Source organism: Apteryx mantelli, chromosome Z (assembly GCF_036417845.1).
Source record: "Apteryx mantelli isolate bAptMan1 chromosome Z, bAptMan1.hap1, whole genome shotgun sequence".
Taxonomy (NCBI): Eukaryota; Metazoa; Chordata; class Aves; order Apterygiformes; family Apterygidae; genus Apteryx; species Apteryx mantelli.
Window position 1 is genome coordinate 85,868,918 of NC_090020.1, and position 22,855 is coordinate 85,891,772.

The following is a 22,855-nucleotide window of genomic DNA, read 5'->3' on the forward strand; positions in this document are numbered from 1 at the left end:
AACCTCTGAATTCTTGTAACTGTACCGTGACTAACTTTTTGAAAGCCCCTGTCTCTTCCTTGCTTCTTCCCTGTGTTTCTGCCAGGAACGCTAACATCCCTTGTTCCGTTAGCCACTGCCGTTATTAGGAGGTTTATGCTTAAAAGCTTTCCTCATCTGAACTCCCACTCCAGGCAGTGGCGTTTTTCCAAAGAGAGCCCTGGAATGACCCCAGCAGTATTATTCATATATAATGCAGTTTAAAAAGCAACTGTTTGCCATATGATAATATTAATGCTTTTTCACTTTTACATTGTATTAGGCTAAATCCAACTCTAATACTTCATTCAAACGCTGTACCATGGCAAATTGACTTTTTTCCTCTTATCTAAGAGGAGACTAAGGCAATTATTTATTGCACCGGTTAACAGGAACTCAAATTAACCACCTGATTTTTTTCATGTTTTTAACATAAAGCTACAGATCGCATCCTCATCCAAATCTTAGCATTTTGCAAATGTAACCCTACCCAACCTAGTTATAAACATTAATCAAATGTCAGACTCTTTGATTTATAAAATTTGGTGTACTATATATTGTGCTGTATGGGCTGTTGTAATGAAGGATGTGTTGATAATATAGTCTCCATTTCTGAATTCTCCATGTAGATATCACATTTTTTCCAACTAATTCATCTATTTCTGGGAATACATTTTTCATGAGCAAGTTAGGAGTAAGTCCCTCATTTTGCTTATTAATTATTGGGAATTCACAATATATTTTGACTAGACCTGAAGTCCAAATGTCTGTGTTCTTGCCGTAATCAGTGGAGAAATATACCTCAGTTAGAGGCTGATTCATCTTACCTTTCTTAAATGTCTCTCTTGGCGTGTGATGCGTTGTCCTTCAGAGGTGCCTGTCTCTCCGGGCACTGTAGGGACAGCTCTAGCGAACTAAACCATGTGCCTCGCTTACAGACAGCTAAAAAGAGAGAAGATGAATTCCACTGTCCATCTCCATATGTGCTCTCTAAATATAGCCACTTAAAGTTCGCTGCTTCCATCCATTAGTGTAAAAATAAAAAATGCATAGCAACATGCTGAGGCACGTTTATTTTAAAATGTTACTGAGTATGTAGAAAAAAATGAGATGCAAAATTTGCCCCACTGTGATACCAGTCAACCAACAAATAATTGATAAGTCTCAGAGTCCTAAAGCTTCATCTTTCAGTATTCTTCCCTAATTTTACCAGGCCTTACACTGGAGAATGATCTGCGTTAACCCCTTGCATAACTCCATCAAAGGCATCTTTCAACATGGATAATTAGGCACAACAGTTGGGAGGTCGATAGAAGAAAGAAGCTGTGATAGAGATGGAGGCAGGCTACGCTTGTGCATATGAATTTCTTTTTCTTATGCAGAAGCTACAGAATGTGCCATTATTAAATACTCAGCTAAACAATGACCTCATATCTCAATAAATAAATCTTAATATGGAATCTGGAGGGTTGCAATGCTTAAATTAGAAATTAAAAGTAGCATGCTAATAGATAGTGGAAATCATATGAAAATATATACTACATCTCTGTGAATACAAAATAATTTCCTCATGACTAATGACATTACAATGAATACTAACTGAATTAATAGCCATACAATACTTAGCATAGGGAGTTATTAATGCACCAGTCATTCATTTGGCAATTTTTAAAGTTTAGCTCTTTTGGGAAATTAGCACAGAAGTTACCTGAATATTGAACAGTTATGTCCCCATTTCTACTGGACATAAAATTAAGTATAAAATATGTGGGTGGGAAGGATATTGGTAACAACATAGAACAAGTACTTAAAGTTTATTAATTCATTTCAGATTTACTGTAATAGTAGTAATCACGCTGCGCTCTTTTGGCATTACTGTAGATGAACTATGTAAGCGTGCAGCAGCTCTTTTGCAATGCCGCATTACTAAGTGCCTTCCCACACGCAAACATTTCTTTTTTTCACCAAAGCACCGTGAGACGGCAGTTCCCACGTTCACCACGTGCACGAGCGCCCAACGTAGGCAGCTCTAATTTTCTTCTGTACAAACAAAACTAACCTCTCTACTGAAACAAATACCCAGGAAAAGCGGTTACGGTGGCGCGTGGGCTGCTCTAATTTGGGTTACGAACCAAACATGCCGCCGCTGTAGCCCTGGAGAAATTAATGCCTAAGGTTCACCGAAAAGCGTTGCAGAATCCCAGGAAAATGGGACCCTAATCCGTCTCCTCCCAAACGGGCACAGGAGACTTTTGGAGCCGGCTGAAGCAGCCCGACGTGCTGCACCGCCAGGTCCTGCCTTCCCGCGGGAGCCGGGCGCTGCCTTCGGCTGCTCCATGGGTGCCGCGCCAGCCGCTCACCCCCGGCGCCATCCCAGGCGTCCCATCTGCTGGGTGCTGTGGCTCGTGTTAGCGCTGGTCACGCAAAGCCAGTCCCAGGTCTCTTATGTGGGCAAAGCTGCTGCTGATGTAAAGGAGAACTTTAGCTCTCGAAAGCCTGAGATACCACCAAAAGACTGAGGTGAGGAAAGATTTTGGAAAGGGAACAAAAAATGAAGGATAACCATCGTGCTGGTCGTTTGTTCTGCACAGGTGTTTGCTTAACTTTATTTGTTTTCTCCTTTTTTTTTCCCTAGGAAAACGCTTACCCGCTGTGCATCCCACGTCCGACTCTAACACTGTGCGCTTTGTCTTGCCCTGTTTGTTTTCTCCTGCAGAGCCGAGTTCCCACTATGTCATTTCCCTAAAGGCCTTCAACAACGCGGGCGAGGGAGTCCCCCTGTACGAAAGCGCGACCACCCGGTCCATGACAGGTGAGTGGGAGATGCTGGTCCGTGCTCCGTCCCACATCACCTGACATTAACCTTGCAGACGGGCGCATCCGGCAAAAACATTTTGGCCAAGGCAATGGAGAGCTGTGCAACCCCCAAGTCCCTGCTAGAATAAATCAGGTTCATTTTCCACTGTGTTGTAACTATACAGCTAGAATGAATTAATTACCCTTTCCAGATGTTTGCTCTCTATTTTTTTTCCCAACAGCTATGAAATAATGGGATGCTCACAAACGCTTGCTCGTTGGGGCGCTTTGGCTTGGGAGAAGCATGACTCCCAGACAATTTAAATATACAGAGATCAGCTTAGAATAGCGGCTGTTAAAATGAACGATACCCAGACGTAATTATTTTCTGTATCTTTTATTTTTAAAATATCTTAAATTAAAATGAATTCGTTAAAAACAAACTCTCACCAGGCACATTAACAGAAGCACTTAGAGGGGCTGGGTAAGATTAAGGAACATATTTATAAGAATTACCTCGCAGGAGGAGGCTTACGGGAGAGATTAGCCAGTGCTAACGGAGAAAGTGCTTTTAGGCAGCAGTTTCCCATAGATGCGTTGTTGGGACAGCAGCAAAGCTATAAATGTAGAGTTATTCTTGTGCAGCGCTGTCGTCTGGACCGCCTCGTTGCTTGGCTGTAGTCACTGGTGAGTGGGTGGGACTGATGAGGGACTAAAAGTGCAGAACTGAAGAAAAAATGTGCTTTTTCCTCCGGAGCGACACCGTCATTTGGTGAAGTTTTTTCCTGTGTTTCACCCAGTGTGTTCAGAGCTTCCTGAAAAGGGGAGCAGTGTCACTGAGAGCAAAAGGAATCGCTGACCGTCTCACTTGGGTGGATCACGAGGAATAAATGCACCAAATGGCAGTTCGGTGGCTCTAAAAGGAAAAAAAACATCTTTTCTCCATATGTTTTTGTGAAGTATTCCCATAAGAAATCTTGGAAAGTCAGAAGAAGGAAAAAAAGAGATTAATTATACAATCAAGGGCAACTGTGACAAACTACATTAGAGATAATAGTTGTCAGGGAGCTACTGGCTTCAAAATTGTTGATTTTATTTCTTGTCTGGAGTCTACAGAGGTCATTCCTGCTGAGCGTGCCAACAACATGTGTCGTATAAAATCGTTCTCCAGTGAGTTTTCTTCCGGATCCACAGGGGTTTTTATAAACCTTTTGTTCCTTGGTTGATTCTATTTAAATATTACCTGGTCCACCTCTGGGATTTGATTTTATGTGTGTATTTAAAGGAAACGATATCCAGGGGTGGAAAAGGCACTCGGGGCTTGGGCTTGGCTTTGGTGAAGCATCCGCAGGCGTTGCCGCTTGACACTTACTCTTGCGTGGCCAAGAGCGGGTCTCGGAAGGAGAACCAGCACCTTCTCCTGGCCCTCAGCAGCCGCCTCCGGAAGGAGTCCAGAGCCGGGGGCGGCCGTGCAGGAGGTTTCAGCCAGTGCTTTCTGCAACGGGGGAAACCGCGGTGACCGCAGGCTGCAGGCAGCTGCCGAGCTGCTCTGCCCCAGGCCCTATGTGTGTCCTTCCAGCGTTCACAGGGATGTATCTTGGTACTCGGTTGTGTGTAAATATTGCGTAAGCTGAAGTTACAGAGCACACAACAGCAGCAAAACGAATTTCTGAAGAGAGCAAAAAACCTATTTTTTGTCAAGAGATTGCAGTTTCTAAATGACAGATGTCCATGCATAAATACTGGCAAATGAAACTTCTTTGGAAAATGGAGGCTGTATTTAGGGACCTATTTTCAGACACCGGTGGATTATAGACATTTCACTCTTTCCTGGTTCAGTGATGACATGCTTCAGAAACCAAACTATCTTGGTTGATTCAGTCTAACCATTTGTTTTGCTAAACCTAGCCTCTTTTCATAATCTCCTGTACAGCAGGCCTTCCGTTTTCAGTATGGGAACGACTGGAGAAAGGATCTGCGGTATGTGCTAAAATATGAGCTTTAGCTCCATTCATATTAACTTCCATCACTAGCTATGTGCGCAAACACAGAAACAAGAATTGCTCCCGTTCCCAACTTTGCAGACAATTCTGGAAAATTTCAGTTCAGAACAAGAAACTGGTAACTTTCAACCTTGTAGAAGATCGATTCACCGGCATTAGGCAAAAAATGATCCAGCTGCCCATCCCTCGCCATGCGGAGTAGGTGTTTGGCTTTTGGAGCACCAGGACTACCACCAGCTTGCTTCGTTTTCTTCAGCATTCATATTCAAACTTCATGTAGAAAAGCCTTTGATGAAAGAAGCAACAAAAGAAATCGGTTGAACCAATGGCTCATTGTACATTTTAAACCTCCTTGTCTCCTCTGGTTTTCACTCAAGGCTGTGGCCTCCTGAAGTTCTAAATAATGAATTACAGAATCAAAAAACACAAGTGATCAAAGGGTGTCAGAAGTTTGAAGCGCGCAGTGGAGCAGACAAACTGTAGCAGCTGTCAGCGAGGAAATTAGCAGAGTCATTTAGGCTTTGGTTAGTTGCTTAGCACATTGTTTTAGGGCAGACAAAAACTTTTGGCATGCTTTTGCTGTATTTTACGCGCTGCCATTGGAAATTGTATTTAGAAAAATCACAATTGGTAAATAATGAGACAGTAAGGGTAGTTTTAAAATACAGGTCTGAGGTTGTCCACAGAGGCTTAACCCTTGACTGAGGATAGAAGTGCCTAGACTAAACAGAAAACGTCTCTGGTGAATTCCAGCACAATTCAGGCACAAAGCGAAGAGAGATTGTAATTTGTACAATGGCCACTACCATTTTCATTTAGAAATAATGACCGCAATAGCAAGGAGTGATGGTGCTGAAGCTGCTGCTGCCGCCCACCTTAGCCCGGAGGTTAGAGTAAACACAGAGGGGCTGGGGAGTGTAAGTCTTCTTTTCTGAGAAGACTTATGTTGCTGTGTCTCATGTTGGAGGTAAATGCCTTAAGCACCGGTCTGTGGACTCTGGTGGTAGGAAAAGAAGGGAGTTCTTCATTCTTCTGAAGCAGAGCCACAGAGAAGCCGAGAGTGTGAAAGGCATTAGGGCCAAACAGCATGCGAATCAGGAGGAGATTAATTCTGTAAACCAGTGGTTTGGCTACTTGGCAAAGAGAGGCGAGAGCTGAGATTTTCTTAATTATTTTGGAGTTTTTATCCCATGACTCCGTAGTACAGCTAAACAGCCTAGATCATTCTCTGCTCCCAGAGGATCCCTCCTGTTCACCATCCTTTGTGATCCATGACTTCATTACTCTTAGTTGGAGAGTTGCTTGGTTGCAACAGGAGAGTTGGAGGGTTCCCTTGCCCAGGCTGCTCTGTCAGCAGAGCACCCATCGCAGGACTGGTGGGTGTGGGTCTTCTCAAAAGTTTTCAAACCTTCTGAAAAAGGTCTCAACTCCAGAGAAAATCTCAAGCCCAGGTCTCCATTCCTGAGTACGTCCTTGAGCCAGCAGCCCAGTGAAAGGTGGACACCTTCCCACACTTGTAAAGAGGATGAGCCCTGCTCAAGGATGAGGCATGCTGTCAAGGAGGTGAAGTCCAGATACTCTGGACTTTAAGGGAACTGAACTAGTTGGTTGTGGTTATGCTCAGCCTAACCTTCAGGTACTTAACTAAACTGGCTGACAGGAACAGTCTACCAAAGCCACGTTCTGAGTCTGGCCTGAAGTCTGGTTCTTCTCTCACGCCACCATGACTTAGAGTAATCATAGGTAAAAAGAAATGGGAGGAGAAGGGGGGCTGCAGTTATCTTGACAGCCTTAGTTAACTGGCTGCATCAGCGTGCAACTCGGAACTGAACTCGTGGAAATGAAATGAAATGTTTGCAACTGCTTCTGTATTAAAGCCCACCAGAATTTGCCCCATCTGTTATACTAACTTCGCACAGTACAACGTTGTGCCATGTGCATGGACCGTGTAGTATTGTGTTCAGTCTCTTGCTCTCCAAAGGCTACCTGATCACGGATACATGACGGAAGGAATGTGCTTATTCCTCAAGGAGGAAACCTGCTTGAAGATGAGAAAGATAATCCATATGTCTATACCTGGATGCACACATTTATCGTGATGACACTATTAGATCAACAATTGCAAAATCCTCATTTTAGTATTGAAATTTTTATGTTCTGTTTTGCCTAACAAATGTTTGGGCAGATGCAGAGTATGTTCCTCTGAAGAGCCTAAAACAACAAAGGAGTCTGCAGAGAAAGAGAAAAGTATAGGTAAACTCCTACACACGAGTGTGTGACATGTCTATAAAAACAGGTTTGAGGATGACGCACTCTCTACTTTGTAGGTGTTTCTAATAATGTATCATTCGTGCACTTTAATTTTTTCAGAAATTGTAAATCATTTTAAGGAGAAACTGTACATTCTGACTTCATCTTATGTGAAGAAAACAAAGCATACCTGAAAGTATTTGAACAAGTTTTGAAAAAGAGCACTTAGTGCTGGTTAGTTTTATTATAGTAATGTAACTGAAATGCTGTTGACGTGTCTTCATTTTGCATTAATGCCTTTCTTTTTGTTCTTCTCATGTTCCTCCTCCTCATTAATGCCATGCATTTAACCCATCGTGATGTGTGCCCCTTGGTGGCTGTTTGTGTTTTGTTTTCTTTTTTTCTGTTTAACTACCTATTCCTTTGTTTTGGAATGCTCATTTGGTGATGTATGAACCCAGACCCCATTGATCCATTAGAAGTTGATTTTTATCCTTTGCTTGATGATTTCCCTACCTCAGTCCCAGATATCTCCACCCCCATGCTCCCACCAGTAGGTGTCCAGGCTGTTGCACTTACCCATGATGCAGTGAGGGTCATCTGGGCAGACAACTCTGTCCCAAAGAACCAAAAGACTACTGAGGTTCGCTTTTACACTGTCCGATGGAGAACCAGCTATTCTACGAGTGCTAAATACAAGGTGAAATTTTAACACGTTATGAATTGATGAGCTATTTCATGTGTTCCTATTTTATTTGCAAAGACTCTAAATTGGCTTTTAGGAACTTCCCTCAGCCAAAATTCCCATGTCAATCAAGGGGAGACTAGCCTGAGTAACTACTGCTTGGTACAACCCCCTGTGTTTGGTTTCATGAAAATGCTATATTTTAATTCCATATGCCAGTTGTTGGAAGTTTTGAGCTTTAATCTTTACCAATTAGATTTAAATTAGATAGTCGCAGATGTGATAACACAGCAGTGTAGCATGTATAGGGAGGCATAGCAAGTTCAATACCACCCACACCATAGGAAAATTCGACCCATGTTAAATAATCCCCTACAGCAAAAATTAAGGTTAGTTTATCAGAAAACTTCTGAATTTGAATGTATGTGACAGCAGCAGGAGTATACTACTTTCTATATGCATATTTTTTTCAAGTCCTAATGTTAATAAAACCAGTGTTAAACCGCGTGTGGTACAGCAAAGAACTATGGTGAGCCAGGGAGTGGAAAGGAACAAACAGGGAGTTTAGGCTTTTTTTGTTTGCTTGTTTTTGAAAAATGAGCAATCTTTCTGCACACTGTTGTCAGCTTTTATATTGCATCTCATATAAAATCCACCTGCCCCAGAGTGAGCATGTCCTTCCTGCCATGCCCTTTGATAAGAGTTGTCTTCTCTTGCCTGCTGGGTTACATTGATCCCTACTCAGTTGTTTGCTATGGATATAGTTTTATACTGCAAGTGGATTCCCCATTTTTGACTGATCTCTATCCTAACAACATCAAGGTCGTACAACTGCTTTTTATTAGGGCTGCAGAACAGGCCGTGCTCTGTACAGCACTGTGGCTCCTCAGCTTCGACCTTGCATTACATGTCTAAATATAGGCTGGCCTTTCTCAAACCTAGAAGATGACTAGCTGCCTCTTTCAGGTTCAAAATACTTCTGCATACCTGCCTGGCAGACTCTTAATTCCTAGTTCTTTCTCAGCTAATTTTTGGAAGAAGTGAGAATGAAAAGGTGTTGCCTTCAGTCCCTTTTCCTAATTCAATTTTTCAGCTGTTGCCTTTGCACTTCTCCTGCCCGAACAGGGCTCGCTGGCACTCAGCGCGGTGCTTGCACTGGCTCTCTGCCACCGCAGCTATCGATTTCAGTTGCATTACTCCCGATTTGCATTTATGTTAGCTGAGAGGAGACTCAGGTCAGCTCTCTTTTTGCTGCAGGTACTGACCTACTGTATAGCATTTAAATAATTGTTCATCTTTACAAGGAGTAAATGTTCTTGCCTCAGTCTTACACCTATTACCATACTTCTCATAGCCTCAGGTCCTGAAGTGATGAACACCAATATTAGGCTTCTTAATAACCACAGTTTTGTATGCTTATGCAGCATATACTTGAGATTTGTTAACAGTTGTAATAAATTCTCCTGTAATTAAGGATTGCAGAATGACGCAGTGTAATGTTTTGAATACCATAGCTTGATCTGATTCTTATTCAGAGATGGATCTCCATACCCCACAAAATGAGGACTATAGCACAGTGATTCACAGGTCTCAGTTATGAAAATAACTCTTGCGGTGAAATCAAAGCTCCAGGAAAAAAACAGCATTATGTTATGCTACTCACAGTCAATTACACATTTTTTTTCTGTTGTCCCCATAAGCATGGCACAGGTGGGACCTAGCAGGGCAGCTGCAATACTGTCACTGCAGGGGAATTCACCAGGGATAATTTCAAATAAGCCAGAAAACAGGAGAAGTGTGGATTGAATTAACTTGTACTGGACAGAAAAATGTTGAGGTGTACGATCATGGGATGCTCATGAGAAACTTTGCTCTCAAGCTTTATCAGTTCAGAGAAGTGAGAGAAACAAGACTGAAATTACCTTTCTTTTGCTATCATCTTTAATTTGGCCAGCCTGTGGATGACATGTAATGAGCTAGTCTGATCTGTTTACTCCAATTTAATCAACCAGAAGCAGAAATGAAAAATAATCTTCCTAGAGGGTCTCCTTTCTTGAAATATACAGATTTTCAAGGAAACAAGGTGAAGCCTGTTATGATATTCTTTGAAAACAGTGGGAAAAACTTCTGTTTTCTTCAGAGGGCTTTGGATCAGGCTTCCATAGCACTCACATATCCATTTGGTTTGAGTCGCCAATTCTTTTCAGATTTTTCCCATTAAAGTTTCCCATGGCTTCAAAAATGTATATCAAATCTAATATAATGAAGGTTTTAGCCCTTCCCATTGAAGTCAAAAAATTATAAATTTAACTTTGCCTTGTCAACTTTGCTTTGTCAAAACTGGCCCAAACAGGCATAGCATGGCATTATTAAAGTACTTGTTACAGTATGTATCCCCTTCATCTCCACATGATATTAACTTCAAGGATGTTTGAGACTATTGAAATGCTAATATTTAGTATAGAGCAAAGAATTCAAAGAAAAATACTCAGTTGGAGACAAATAACTTTCTTTTTACAAAAGAGAAACCGATGTCTTTATGTTCCGCTAAAGACTATTTTGTCCGGGGGTAGGCTCAACCCCTACTGTTTTTTTCTGTGAATTTTTCCTGATCATGTGTAATATCTGAGCACTCTCATGGTGATAGTTATCAAATTTAGTTACCCCCAGTCATGCTGAACAGTATTTTATGCCACAAATCATTTCATTTCTTCCAAAATCTACTCTGGGGAGAAAATTATTATTCACTATTTTGAAATCTGGCCTTTAGTTGAAGAATAATTTCTGTAAATGCTAACAGGTAGATTTTTCCATCTTTGTCCTGGCTGAGTAGTTTATAAACACTTAGGTTATAAGCACTGTCTTTGCTTCAATAAGGCTTTTTATCAAGAAAGGCTCCATGTTGGAGTCTTAGCACAAATAAGTTGCAAAACTGCTCATTTCCAAGGACTAGGAACTTTAGTTAAGTATGAAGATGATAAAATCTTGTATTGCATTAAGCCTTCCTATTAAATAATATGCAAAATATCTGTCAGAGCACTCATGATAAAACACCATACCCTGCAGACTTGCATTGTACATTCATTAACGTGTCTCAAAAGTAAATTTCTCCCACTTCCCCATGAAAATTACTGCTTTATTCCGTAGTGCATTAGAAGCTGGGTGTACCATTTTTAATCAGGCTCTCTTCTTGCTTGTCTCTGTTGATATTAGTGCAGTTTCTGTCAAACTGTTCCTTACTCTGGGCTGAGGTAAAAAGCTAAATCAGCTAGATACAAATGATCAATTTAATATTCATATCAACCTCGACATGTTTCACTGTTCATAACAAATCGTAGTGAAGCAAATCAATAATGTGTTTCGAGTATAATATAAAAACATATATATTTAACCAAGCAAAAGTGTTTTGTGAATACAAAAATACATCTTTATCCATGTGTCCTGGACGTATTTCGATCTCTTCCATTGTGAAAGTGTTAAGCTCAGGAGCTGGAAAGCCTTGGTCAAGACTGTTACTAGAGGCTCCACTGTGCCTCTACTAAGAATCAGTACATATTAAAAGCATGGGTTTTTTAGAAGAAACCCATCAAAGAGGCTGGAAATGAATGTTTAAGTTATGGAAATGTTCCTATTTTTTTCCTCATATGGGCATAGATGAAGGCCATAGTGTTAGCTTTCAATTTGCATTTGAAAAAAAATGCATCACAAATTGCTTTGCCTGGGAAAAGAGAAAGAGAAAGCATCACAAGAATTTATTTAACTGCCTAAATTATAGGCACCAAGTTTAGCATCATATTTATGGTACTAGAAATAGTTCCATTAAGGTATGCAGTGGCAATAGAACTATTCTGCTTGCAAAGGGCATTCATTGGGACGGTGTTTTGCTTAGTTACAAGCAGAAAGAGTTGCTTTAAAGATGTTATCCCCTGCTTCTCTTTGCAGTCAGCGGATACGACAGCTTTGAGTCACACCGTGATAGGCCTTAAGCCAAACACCATGTATGAGTTCTCCGTCATGGTCACCAAAGGTCGGCGGTCGAGCACGTGGAGCATGACCGCACACGCCACAACCTATGAAGCAGGTACGTCAAGACTTGCTGAAACGGTTCCGGGGGTTTTGTTTGTTTGTTTGTTTAATTACATACATTAGTGTATAAATCAGTAAAAAGGAGCTTTCAAGTTCTGAAACTCAGTGTATGCCTTGCCCCATAAATACAGTATATGACCTTTGATGTCAGTGATTTAGAACAGTTTTCAGTTTTCAAAGAAACCTAAGATCAGGTGAGAGCAAGAAAAAGAAAGTCAAGTGAGCAGTCTTTTCAGCCTCTACATTATTCAATGCAAAGACACAATTATCTCCTCTGGAGAACACGTTATCTTGTATAAAGGCCCTTCTGACTGGTCGGGTAAGGCATCTTTCCTATGCTCAGTGTCTTTATACATCTATATGTAATTTCCAGCAAACAGCCATCATTAATATTAACAATATACTTAAATGAATACACTTTAAAGATTTAAATAGCTGCTATTCTCAAATGTTCCAGTGGTATTTTTCAAGTCGAAAGCTATTACCTGGAAGCTACTTCAGATTCTGAAGGAGACTGTATGCAATTTTGATAACAGACACCAGATGCATATTACATGCAGCAGTGGTTCGGTGGGATAAAAATATTTGAAAAGGGCTGGAGACTTAGAGATCTCTGTAGGTGAGACGATACTGTCCAAAACTTTATTTTTTCTTTCTCTCTTGTATACCTACAAAGTAGCTGCAATAGGGGAATAGTATGTCTGGGCTTTACTTTCAGTTATCCTGTAGGCATTAATGCAAGTGTGTATTCTGATCACAGAATTCCCTCAGCTGTCTTTGAGAAAGACTAGTGTTTTCCATTAAGTTTGCTGTACATTTAGAATAAGCTGTTGAGCCCCTTTTGTGAAAATGTGGAGTAGATTTACTTTTAAGTAACTCCACTGAACTGCCAGACCTCAGCAGCAGAGAGCAGCAGCCCCTGAGCGGGGGGAAGATCAAGAAGTCTTTGCTTGCTCTGTCTAATTCTAGCTGAGCTCCGCAACCCCAGCTACCTGCCTTTTTATTCCTTTTGGCAGTGGCAACCCATGCTTCCAGCCTCTCCTCTCTTACGGTGAGGCTGTATACTGTAAAACCAGTAGATTTTCCACAGTCTTTGTGATTTCCTGTGTATCATGATATATTCCCTTGTCCATGGATAAGAACGTAGTTTTGCTTAGAATATTTTTCTTCTTCAGCTCTTGTAGATAGCAGTACATACATTTGGACACCAATGTAATAAGTACTATATTTTTCCAAGGGTGACTAATGGCCTTGAAAACACTGTAGGTACCATTACAAATCAGTGTCTACCAACAGCTTCCAAGTAAAGTCTGCTGGTAAATATTGATTTGTTTTTTGTTTTTTTTTAATGAAAACCACAGTACACGCCAGTTAATTAACTGAGGGAAAATAAGAGGGAATATATGTGTCCTTAGATTTTCCCATGCGATTGCAATGCAATTATCTGAGCTTGATGGAGCAGCTCTGTTAATTAAGAGCATCCTGCATTGCTGATCTTTATTGCCTATTTTGTATCTATTCTACATGCTGAATTTCCGGTAATGTTATTTAAAAATGTTCATATCAACTTCAGTATAGAATTCACTAGAGGTTACTAACATGGGCTAGGGAGAATTGTTATGGCCATAATTCAAAAGCATCTCTCAGAGCTAAGTCCCTTCCCCAGATCTGCCTACACAAGTCTTACCAATGTGAGGGGTGTTAATGAGTGCTAAGGGAAACATCTAAAACTTTGATTTTTCTCATGGTATCTTATGTTCACAATCTGCTGAAAGCAGAGCTCGACTTCAGCCACTCAACAGGACTCGTAATCAATCATCAGAATGGAAAGCCTACGTTACAGGAGGAGACTTACCAACTTTAGTAGTTTAGCATCACAAAAGTCAAAAATCTAGTAAGGGAAAGGATTAGTGCATGAAAATATGTCAAGAGGGTAAATAGCAGAGAAAGGAAAACAGTGTGTAAAGTAAAGATGCTGTTTGCATATGAATGGATGGATGCACTTAGGTAGAAATACAATCATGTGTGTGACGCTGGAGAATATTGCAGAACAGACTTAGTAAAAGTAAAGAGAAGGAAAATTTTACTTTTAAAATCAAGTTTGATTAGTTTATGAAAGGGATATCATTGGCAGTTCCCTGAAATAGCAAGGCAGTCCAGGACGTTTCTTCTAGTGCGCTGTGTTCAAACTGCTGAGCCGTTGCCCCAGCCTGGGTGGAAGCTGAGGAGCCTTTAAAGGCAGGACAACCCTCTGGAGGCCTCTGGCGTAACGCAACCTTCCCTAGTGCCGGAGGTCACGTCCTGCTATGCATCACCTAGGCTCTAGAGGCTTCTCAAAGGGCTACGCTTTTGTTTTTCGGCCTGCCTACTTCAGGCTAAGAAAGATGCATTTGGCTAAGAGCAAACAGGAGGACAAGGCTGGAGCTAGACATTGGGAGTCCCAGTGGTGCTGGCTCCGGACGTACAAAATTGAACATGTCCCAGCACATGCCATCAACAGTCTACCATGGCCAGGCCTATCTGCCCCAAAGAGCATCAGCTGGTGACCTGTCACCTCCTTAGTAAAATACCATTGGTAGGAAAAACGTTCGTTTTCCTTGCATTCATTTCTTGGTTGCTTGGGATTCTCCTTCTGAAAAGCTCAAGTGATGCAGATAGCAGGAGAGCATTTGTCCCGGGTTGTTTGTGATGGGAGCCCACGTGGTGGCTGGCCATTCCCTTCTCTCCAGTTCCTTAGGATTGTTGCAGGTTTCTCATTCTAAGATTTGTGTTTAGATTGGGCTGCTTTAGCTCAGCATAACCCAACTGATTTTAAAAACAATACTTCATAAAATGACTTTGAAGCAGTTCTTCAGACATTCAAAAAAAGTTGTTAGTGGAAATAGGTGTAGGACTCGTACGTTGTGATAATCGTATGCTGTGTTCTCCATGCTGTTATGTTATGCATAAGCTCTAAGTTATCAGCAGCCTGTGTCAAACCAAATAAATGAACAGTGAGCCCAGCACCAATATAATATTCCTCACTCCTGGATTTTTTTTTAATAATTGTCGTTTTTTCCCTTCTCCTTCATAGTCTTAGGATATCATCTTAAAATGTCTGAGACACTGTGTAAGACTGTGGGCAGCGGTTAGTAGAGCAGGGTGCAAAGCAGACGCTCAGTCTGGGTCACACATCAACTCAGAAGTCCAGCCTTCCGTCCTTATACAGTGAATATACAAAAGCTAAAAATTTGTCCTCAAGTCTAAAATGTCCAAAGTTGAGCATGTATTTAATAAACATACACAGTTGCATTTGGTTTTATACCAGTAGGTACCTAAAGATATTCTTAATAGAGAAGCCACAATATTATTACTGTTATTAAATGTATTGGGCTCCCAAAGTGCATTAGATGTACTTGAATACCTCAGTGATTATTTAGATATAAGGACCAACATTAGCTGTAGGAGGATAAGTGCTGTTCAGCAAATCCTTATGTATCTCCACGTAGTGTTTTGTACAATTGCCATTATTATAATTTCACTTCCAGACAAATCATGCATTACATATTTGAAATGTATCTAAGGATCCCTGCCTTTGAAAGGATCTAAGAAAGCGGTAAATGCCTACTGAGTAGTTCATTTCTGTTACAGTATATAAGGAAGTGAAGGGAAGGTGAATAACTTCTGTTTTCAATTATTTTCGTTCTTTTCAGCTCCAACCTCTGCGCCCAAGGATTTGACAGTCATTACACGGGAGGGGAAGCCCCGAGCTGTCATTGTCAGCTGGCAGCCGCCGTTAGAAGCCAATGGAAAAATTACTGGTAAACGTTTACATTATCCTGTGTCCTCCTTTTCATTTTACTGTTCTGAGCATTCGTTCCTTGTTTTCCTGGAAACATCTCTGTTCATTTCCAGAATGCTATTTGATCTGACTTTATTTTATTTTTTCTTACTTTTATCAGCCAACTTGGTCTAGGAGTCAGTTCAGTTAGAGATACTGCAAGATTTAAAACTCAGTGGATATAAATCTTTTATGTTTAAATGCTAAGAATACTAATTAAGATAAAAATGCAGCATTTTAAGCAAAGGTTTGGGGGTATGTGCTGCTCAATGGTAATTAGGAATGACTAATAAGTAGTTTGTTTGGCAATAATGCAATATGTAATATACATAATGATAGGTTGCTTGGTACTGCACATAATGGTAGGATTTATTGGTAGATATTTAGCTATACAATAACAATTTAAAGCAATGATGATCAGAAAAAAAACTAATATTTACTGACAAAAACTGAACTTAATGGATGCTTCACAATGACAGATTTTATTTTCCAAAATATCAGATATAACCTTGGCACCTAATTAAGACATCCATTACAAGCCCATAATGTTAATTTAGTATGAAAAATATAGTCGAGTTCTATCTGAGATTTTGCATTTAAATGATCACTTTAGGCTTTAATAGACATCTCAGAGGCGTATAATTATTAGGAGAAATATTGTTCAACTTCAAAAATGTGCACATTATGTTCTCATTACTACAAACAATTGGCTTAGGCAAGTTCTACAACATATTTTTTTCATGTGGGAGAAAGTGTGTACACGTCACCATTACTATTAATAATCCCAGCTACACACTGCTGAAGTATTGAGAAATATAAAGGTAAGAGCAAGAGTGCTTCAGAATAATGTCTTGTGTGAGCAATTAGAAGTAAAGAGCACTAGATCAGATTTTTGGCTATTGTGAATTAGTGTGGCTTCACAGACATCAAGTGATGCTATTGTGAGTTCCACCAGGAAAGTATCCCACTTTATATTACCAATAAAATAAAGATATATTTCTATTTGATCATTGCCCAGCAATAACAATTCATAGGTTCGAATTGCTTAACCATGTGTGTATGTATATATATGTGTGTGTGTATATATATATATAAAGTGTATTATAAGTGTAACATGTGTAATATATTATTATATAATTTCACTTATAATATGATTATAATACATTATAATCAGAACTTTACATTCAGTGACCATGTCTAAAAGGAGGATATTTCAATGAAATGGTTCTGTTTACATTAGCCTAATTTAATTACTAGAGAAATGATCGTTCTAATGGACAATACAATAAAATGAGCGCTCAATGATCCTGATTCCCCGGTGACTAAAAGACAGAATAAAATAAAAGCTTTCCTGATTTCCAAGGTGTAAAATGACTCAGTGGTGGCAACTTGTATAGAGCTTTTCCGTACAGCAGTCAGCCCCGAGAGCGGGCTGGGTCTCCTGATGCCAGTGCACAAACTGCGTGGTTGTGGTACTTGTTTGAAGAACAACTCTAGGATTTTTTGCTGCATATGTGGTCAGATGTTTCTTAGACATGTCAAGCAAGGAAAATAACTCCCTGTGGAGAGCAGAAATGTCTCTAACAAACAAATGTTCATTCCTGCAAATGCTTGAGCAAATGTATTTGTGTTAATATATGACAGTGGCTGTCATATCTTCATCTTTATTAGTTCACATGTCATGGCCAGAGAAACTGCTTAGTAACTCCAAACTACAGTTCTCCAAATAAAGCCCTATAATGCAAAACGTGCAAAAAGAAAAAAAAAGAACCTTTCCGTTTTCATCCTAACACTGCTTTTCCCTGATCAGCGTAACTATTCGTGCGGAATGAGAGTTTTGAAAAGCATTTTGGTTTCAAAAAAGAATAGGGGAAAAGCGATAATAAGGCTTATTCCAGTTTTGTAGCGACTTAGGATCTAGGCACAAAAATAAAGGGCAGAATACCTGCGTAGGCTCCTCAGCTCCTGTGGCAGGGCCCGTAACGCCAGCCGCGGACGGTTTCCTTTGCATACTACAACTCTTGAGCATTGCCACTCCTAGGTAGGTGTCTCAGCCACGTGGGACGATTTGGGTTGCAAAAGTCCTTGTGCAGTTAGTCAGTGGGAGGGACCTGGGCTTGCACATACATGGTGCGTTACTCAGGGAGGAGATACCTGTCTCAGGCAAATTTCTTCTCTTTAAAATGTGCTGCTGTTCCTCTTTCATTTAATAGCACTGTCGTCGAGTATGTACCCAAGGGGACAGAAGCCCTTAGTTCAGTTTCCTCTTATGCTTGAAGCAATTCAAACCTGGTTATAGAATAAAATGAGAATTACGGTGTTGAATATCCTCCGGCTGGCTGAGGAGGGAATTGGATCCACGTGTTTTCCTGCCGGCACCAAGTCTTTCCCTTTTCATTGCAGAAAAACGATAGCAAGTGTTACGATTTCCACAAAACTCAGCTTTGCTCCTGTGCGCGTGACATGTTTCCAAAGCATACCTACAGGGCTGGCCTTGGAGCTGCTTACGTGGCATTGAGACGCCCTTCAACTCCGTCTTTTGGTAGCGGCAGAGCTTAGGCAAGAGCTAGAGATCTGCTTGTGTGGGCTGGGTGTTTCTGTGCTTGCCAGGCAGCCTTTGAGAACGACAAAAATAGGTATTTCTGAAGCTAGGCAGCTGCAGGTGTTGGGGGTCCCTGCGTGAGGTTCAGTTGCCGCAGAGGCATTGGAGGCCTCACCTACAGACATTTCACTCGAGAACAGGACTTTCCTTCTCTCCAAACTCTAATTTGCCGGGAAGATTACTCCTAGAAACTATTATTGTTTCCTAACACTTGCACTTGCGTGGCCTTCAGCTTTGAGTTTTAAAATGAAACTGGTGGCCTGAAAACTCAAATCCACCCACCTGCATGGACCTGGCCCACAAAGGTAGGAGAGCGTGGGGCCTGGTTGTGAGCTACCATTGCAGGATTTAAGCTGCAGGTTCTGTTTTCTGTTTATTTGATAGGGACTGTGGTACTTTGAGTTACCAAAGCTCTGAGTTTTGAATTCTTCGTTCTTTTCCCCCAAATACTTTCCCATAAAGTTGCCAAGAAATACTGCATGGCTTCTCAGGAGCCCCCAGTAAATGATGCGCATCATCAATGCCATTTGGTTTTATTTCGGCGCTGAAACGCTAAAGACTTATACTGTAGGGTTTATGATGGCTGTCAGACTGAGTCATGCACCTGAATTTGGCAAATGTACACGTAACAGAATGTTTTAATGTGTTATATATTTTTATATTTGCTAAATATATTTTTACGGGGAATATTGTAATTGTTGTTTTGTTCTAAAAATAGACAAATATTAATTAATTGTCAAAACATTCATTGAAACTGTTTTGATCAAGAGACCTGCAATTACTGGTTTTTTTTAAAAGAAAGCACTAATTGTTCAGAAATCTGAATTTTGTTTGCATTTGGTAAAGCAAGCAGGTTAAATGTGACTTAAGTACTAACTGAGAGGCTGTGTTTATTCAGCTTACATCCTCTTCTATACTTTGGACAAGAATGCTCCCATTGACGACTGGATTATGGAGTCCATCAGCGGTGACCGACTTACCCACCAAATCATGGACCTCAACCTAGACACCGTTTACTACTTCCGAATCCAGGCTCGCAATGCCAAAGGAGTGGGGCCTCTCTCTGATCCGATTTTCTTCCGGACGCTGAAAGGTTTGAAACGTTGTCATGTGGATGTTAATGATACGTAGGATTTTCTTATGCCTCAGTAGGAGCTTTGCAATTAATTCCATGTCAGCTAGAAGAAATCCTACTACTTACTGAGAGATAAAAGCAAAACGCTATGTACAGCAGTTGACAAAAGTAAACCACATAATGAGGCAGCAGCTATATTTTTAAATTCAATCAACTAGGGGAAAACATTCTGACACCACCTAACTTTTTGCCATCAATAGTAAAGCTAATTGGATGGGATGGGATTTCTCTGGGGAGATACCTTGTCGTTTTGGATCCTCTGGTGGCTGTGGGAAGTGGTGATGACTCACCCTCAGATCAGTGGAGTCAGCATGCAAAATGCTGCTTGGAAAACTCCGCAAGCTGTCTGAGATGCAATCCAGCTTTGCGTGGGGAACATTGCTCCAGGTATTTTTTGGTACCTGCCGTTAACAGCTGACAAATCAACACCCGATACCTCTTCCTTAGTGACTGGAAAGAAGGAGCAGGTGAAACAGGGCCACCCATCTTGTTGGCTAGTGCTTTGGTAGATGTTTTAACAGGGCCATTGCGTTTATGAAAGCAAAGGACTGTGCAGGTAACAGGCTGCATTTCAAATTAACGTGGAGAGATATCCTCTAATATCATCCCTGCTGCCTACCTGTATGAAGGCCTAGCGTGATCTACCCGTAAATTATTAGTTATTAAGATGTAAGCAATATTACCGTGAGTGGGAAGCAGGATGTTTGCAGCAGCTCTACTCCTTATATTTTAACTGTCACTCATTTCTTTGCACAAAAGATAAAATTACTTTAAGAAAGACGTGTAATTAATGAAAAAAATCAAATAACATAAACAAAGAACCCATTCTAGGAAAGTAGCGTGGCATACAGGAAAACATTTTATTTCTCTGTCCTTTCTAGAGAAATTCCAGAGATTTGTATATAAAAATAACAACCTGGTAGAAAGTAATTGACCCTGGAGCTAAGTCAGACCTGAAAAGTCACAACTGGAGGGAAATTCAGATTCAAACCTGCATGAGAGAGGTTTGGAATTAATGTTCCGATTCAAGCCTCTTTTTAATCAATTATACGTGACTTCATTGAATGCAAGCTATATAAAAGCTAAGCAAAATGACTGAGCAGTGATGACACAGGGTTCCCAGATCACTTCTTTGGGGTTTTTTTTTGCTTGTTCGTGTCTGTGGCAAGAGTTTGATTCCAGTTCACCCTTCAGCAGACGTTTACCCGAGTAGCCATTGGGGCTGTTCCTGCTGCCTCCTCCTGGAAAGGGAGGAGGAGAAACTCCCTTTTCAGTCGGTCCCTCGCACCTACCCTTACGGAAGTGTTTCCTCGGATGAGCGAGGGCACGCGGCGGCGCTGGCAGAGAGCTCGCCCTTCGAGCTTCGCCGACGGCGGTGTCTATAAAACACGCTATCGACCGCCGAGGCTGAGAGCGAACGCCTCGTATAACCGCTTTCGTGAATTGGCAAGAGTCGGAAAAATGAAAAATTATATCGGTTTGTTCTGAGCTTATCACAGCCTATCCAGGTTCGCGGGACTTGCTTGTCCAAGTCATGTTTCGCTTTGAATGAATTGCTGGTAAGATCCTGATGATTCATTCTCTACTACCATGAAACGGGAAGAGAGAGCACTTTGCAAGTGCTTCAGCTCTGCCGAGGGGACGGTGCCAACTTAATTTCATGCTCACAGTTTGTACCAAGGAAGGGAAGTCTGTTTGAGTTTAAAACGAGTCAAAGCATCAACATAAAACAACCGCAGACTAATGAGGTATCAAAAGATAGAGAGACCCAGAGATCTAACTAAACCAAAAGATTAATGGACAGGATATCACCTACTTTGTAATGTTTACGCAGAGTACCGTAAAACTCATTTGGGAAATGAATTCCAGATCAGACAGCATCAACAGATAGCAAAAAGATAAATCTATAATTTGTTACATCTTGTAATAGCCTACAAGGACTATGTCTAATACCCTGCCATGAATATTTAATGATATCCACCCTAAATATGTCATGTTCAATAATATTCAACTGTTTTTTTGACAAATCTGTCTCTACATTTGAGGTGAAAAGACCTTCTGAAGCCTTGAGTACATTCTGAATTATGCAAAAATGTTGGTTTCCTGACCTTAATGATTATTAACAGAAGATGTGTAGGTGCCATATGGTAATGAATGCTCTGATAGCAAATATATGTCCTGATCAGAGGAAGTTTTAAACTACAAGGAACTAAATAAGCATCAGAGATCCACTAAGTCACCCACGGTCTGATTTTATGTATTATAGCACATAAAGCTCCTTCAAGGAAACCAAGCCATTACTTGTGTTAGAATTGTTATGTGAGTATTTGTGGTGACTTGCCTCTGCTAATGAAAATGTAGTGATCTGTGAGAAAATAGATATGTTTAATAGTAAATAACAGTACTGCAGGAGCAATGAGTTTATGTTCTTCCACCTCAGTTCCACAGATAATAATATGCAGTCAAATGGGCAAATCCTTAGCTTATTGTCATTGCACTGTGGACTCCAATGAATATATGAGAGTTTACATCAGTTGAGGATCTGCTTTTTTGTGCTCTGGCTGGCTGTGGCTAAATTTATCACTTAAAGCATGAAGACTCTGATAGCCATTCTTATGAGCCTGGAGCAGAAGCTGAGTGAAATGTGATTAACCAGCCCACATTTTTGGCCCAAGTTATCTAATAACAAAACTTAAGGTCATTCCTGGGATTTTTCTTAGTCTTTACCAAGAAAATCTCTGGATGACTTCAGTAAATATCATATATACACACACACATACATATATAAATATATATATATACAGAGCCTGCCCAAATAATATTTGTATATTTTGCAGCCTTCCGTAGTGTATTGTCATGGGTTTCACCTGAAGTTAAAGTCCAGGTCTCAATGTCCCATTACTTTTGCAGTGTATAAATGAATCGTATTAAGAAATACATTCAGTTGCAGAAGTAAATAACATACAGGCTGAAATGTATTTGCAGCTGCCCGGTGAAACACGACCATTAAAGAGTGAACGGACTGGTGACAGGCAGAATCGAAATTTCAAACAGTTTATCAGTGATTTTTTTTCATCTGTAGCAGAAAGAAGCAAATCTCAGAATTGCGCTTACTGGATTTACTTGTGCTTTCTTCTGCCGAGCCATAACTATTCCGAATTTCAGACAGTGTTTACAAACAGACTTTAGTTGTGTGCTGAACTCCATTAACTAAAGAAAATTGAAGAATAGTATGCAGCTTGTCAGAATTGCCCAAAACGTTGCATCAATACAGATAAAATGAAAAGAAAAGTTGCCTATTGAATGCCTACTCAGTATCCTGGAAACTTATGTGCATATAATGAAGCTATAGACATAATTTCAAGCATGACTAAAACGCTAGATTGGATGTGTTTCTAAAGGGGTGAGTGGAAGCGGGGAGAGGAAGGGCGAGAGGAAGAGGCCGTGGTCTTAGCTTAAT

General features: G+C 40.6%; 1 protein-coding gene across 1 annotated transcript in view; it reads left to right on the forward strand.

Moving 5' to 3' along the window:
- The window catches only part of DCC (DCC netrin 1 receptor), a 593,344-nt gene that overhangs the window by 511,034 nt on the left and 59,455 nt on the right, over positions 1–22,855 (forward strand). The window contains exons 16-20 of the mRNA XM_067315554.1: positions 2,735–2,830; positions 7,529–7,767; positions 11,695–11,833; positions 15,531–15,638; positions 19,159–19,353. Of these exons, the coding sequence (XP_067171655.1) occupies positions 2,735–2,830; positions 7,529–7,767; positions 11,695–11,833; positions 15,531–15,638; positions 19,159–19,353 (777 nt within the window). The remainder of the gene's footprint in view (positions 1–2,734; positions 2,831–7,528; positions 7,768–11,694; positions 11,834–15,530; positions 15,639–19,158; positions 19,354–22,855) is intronic.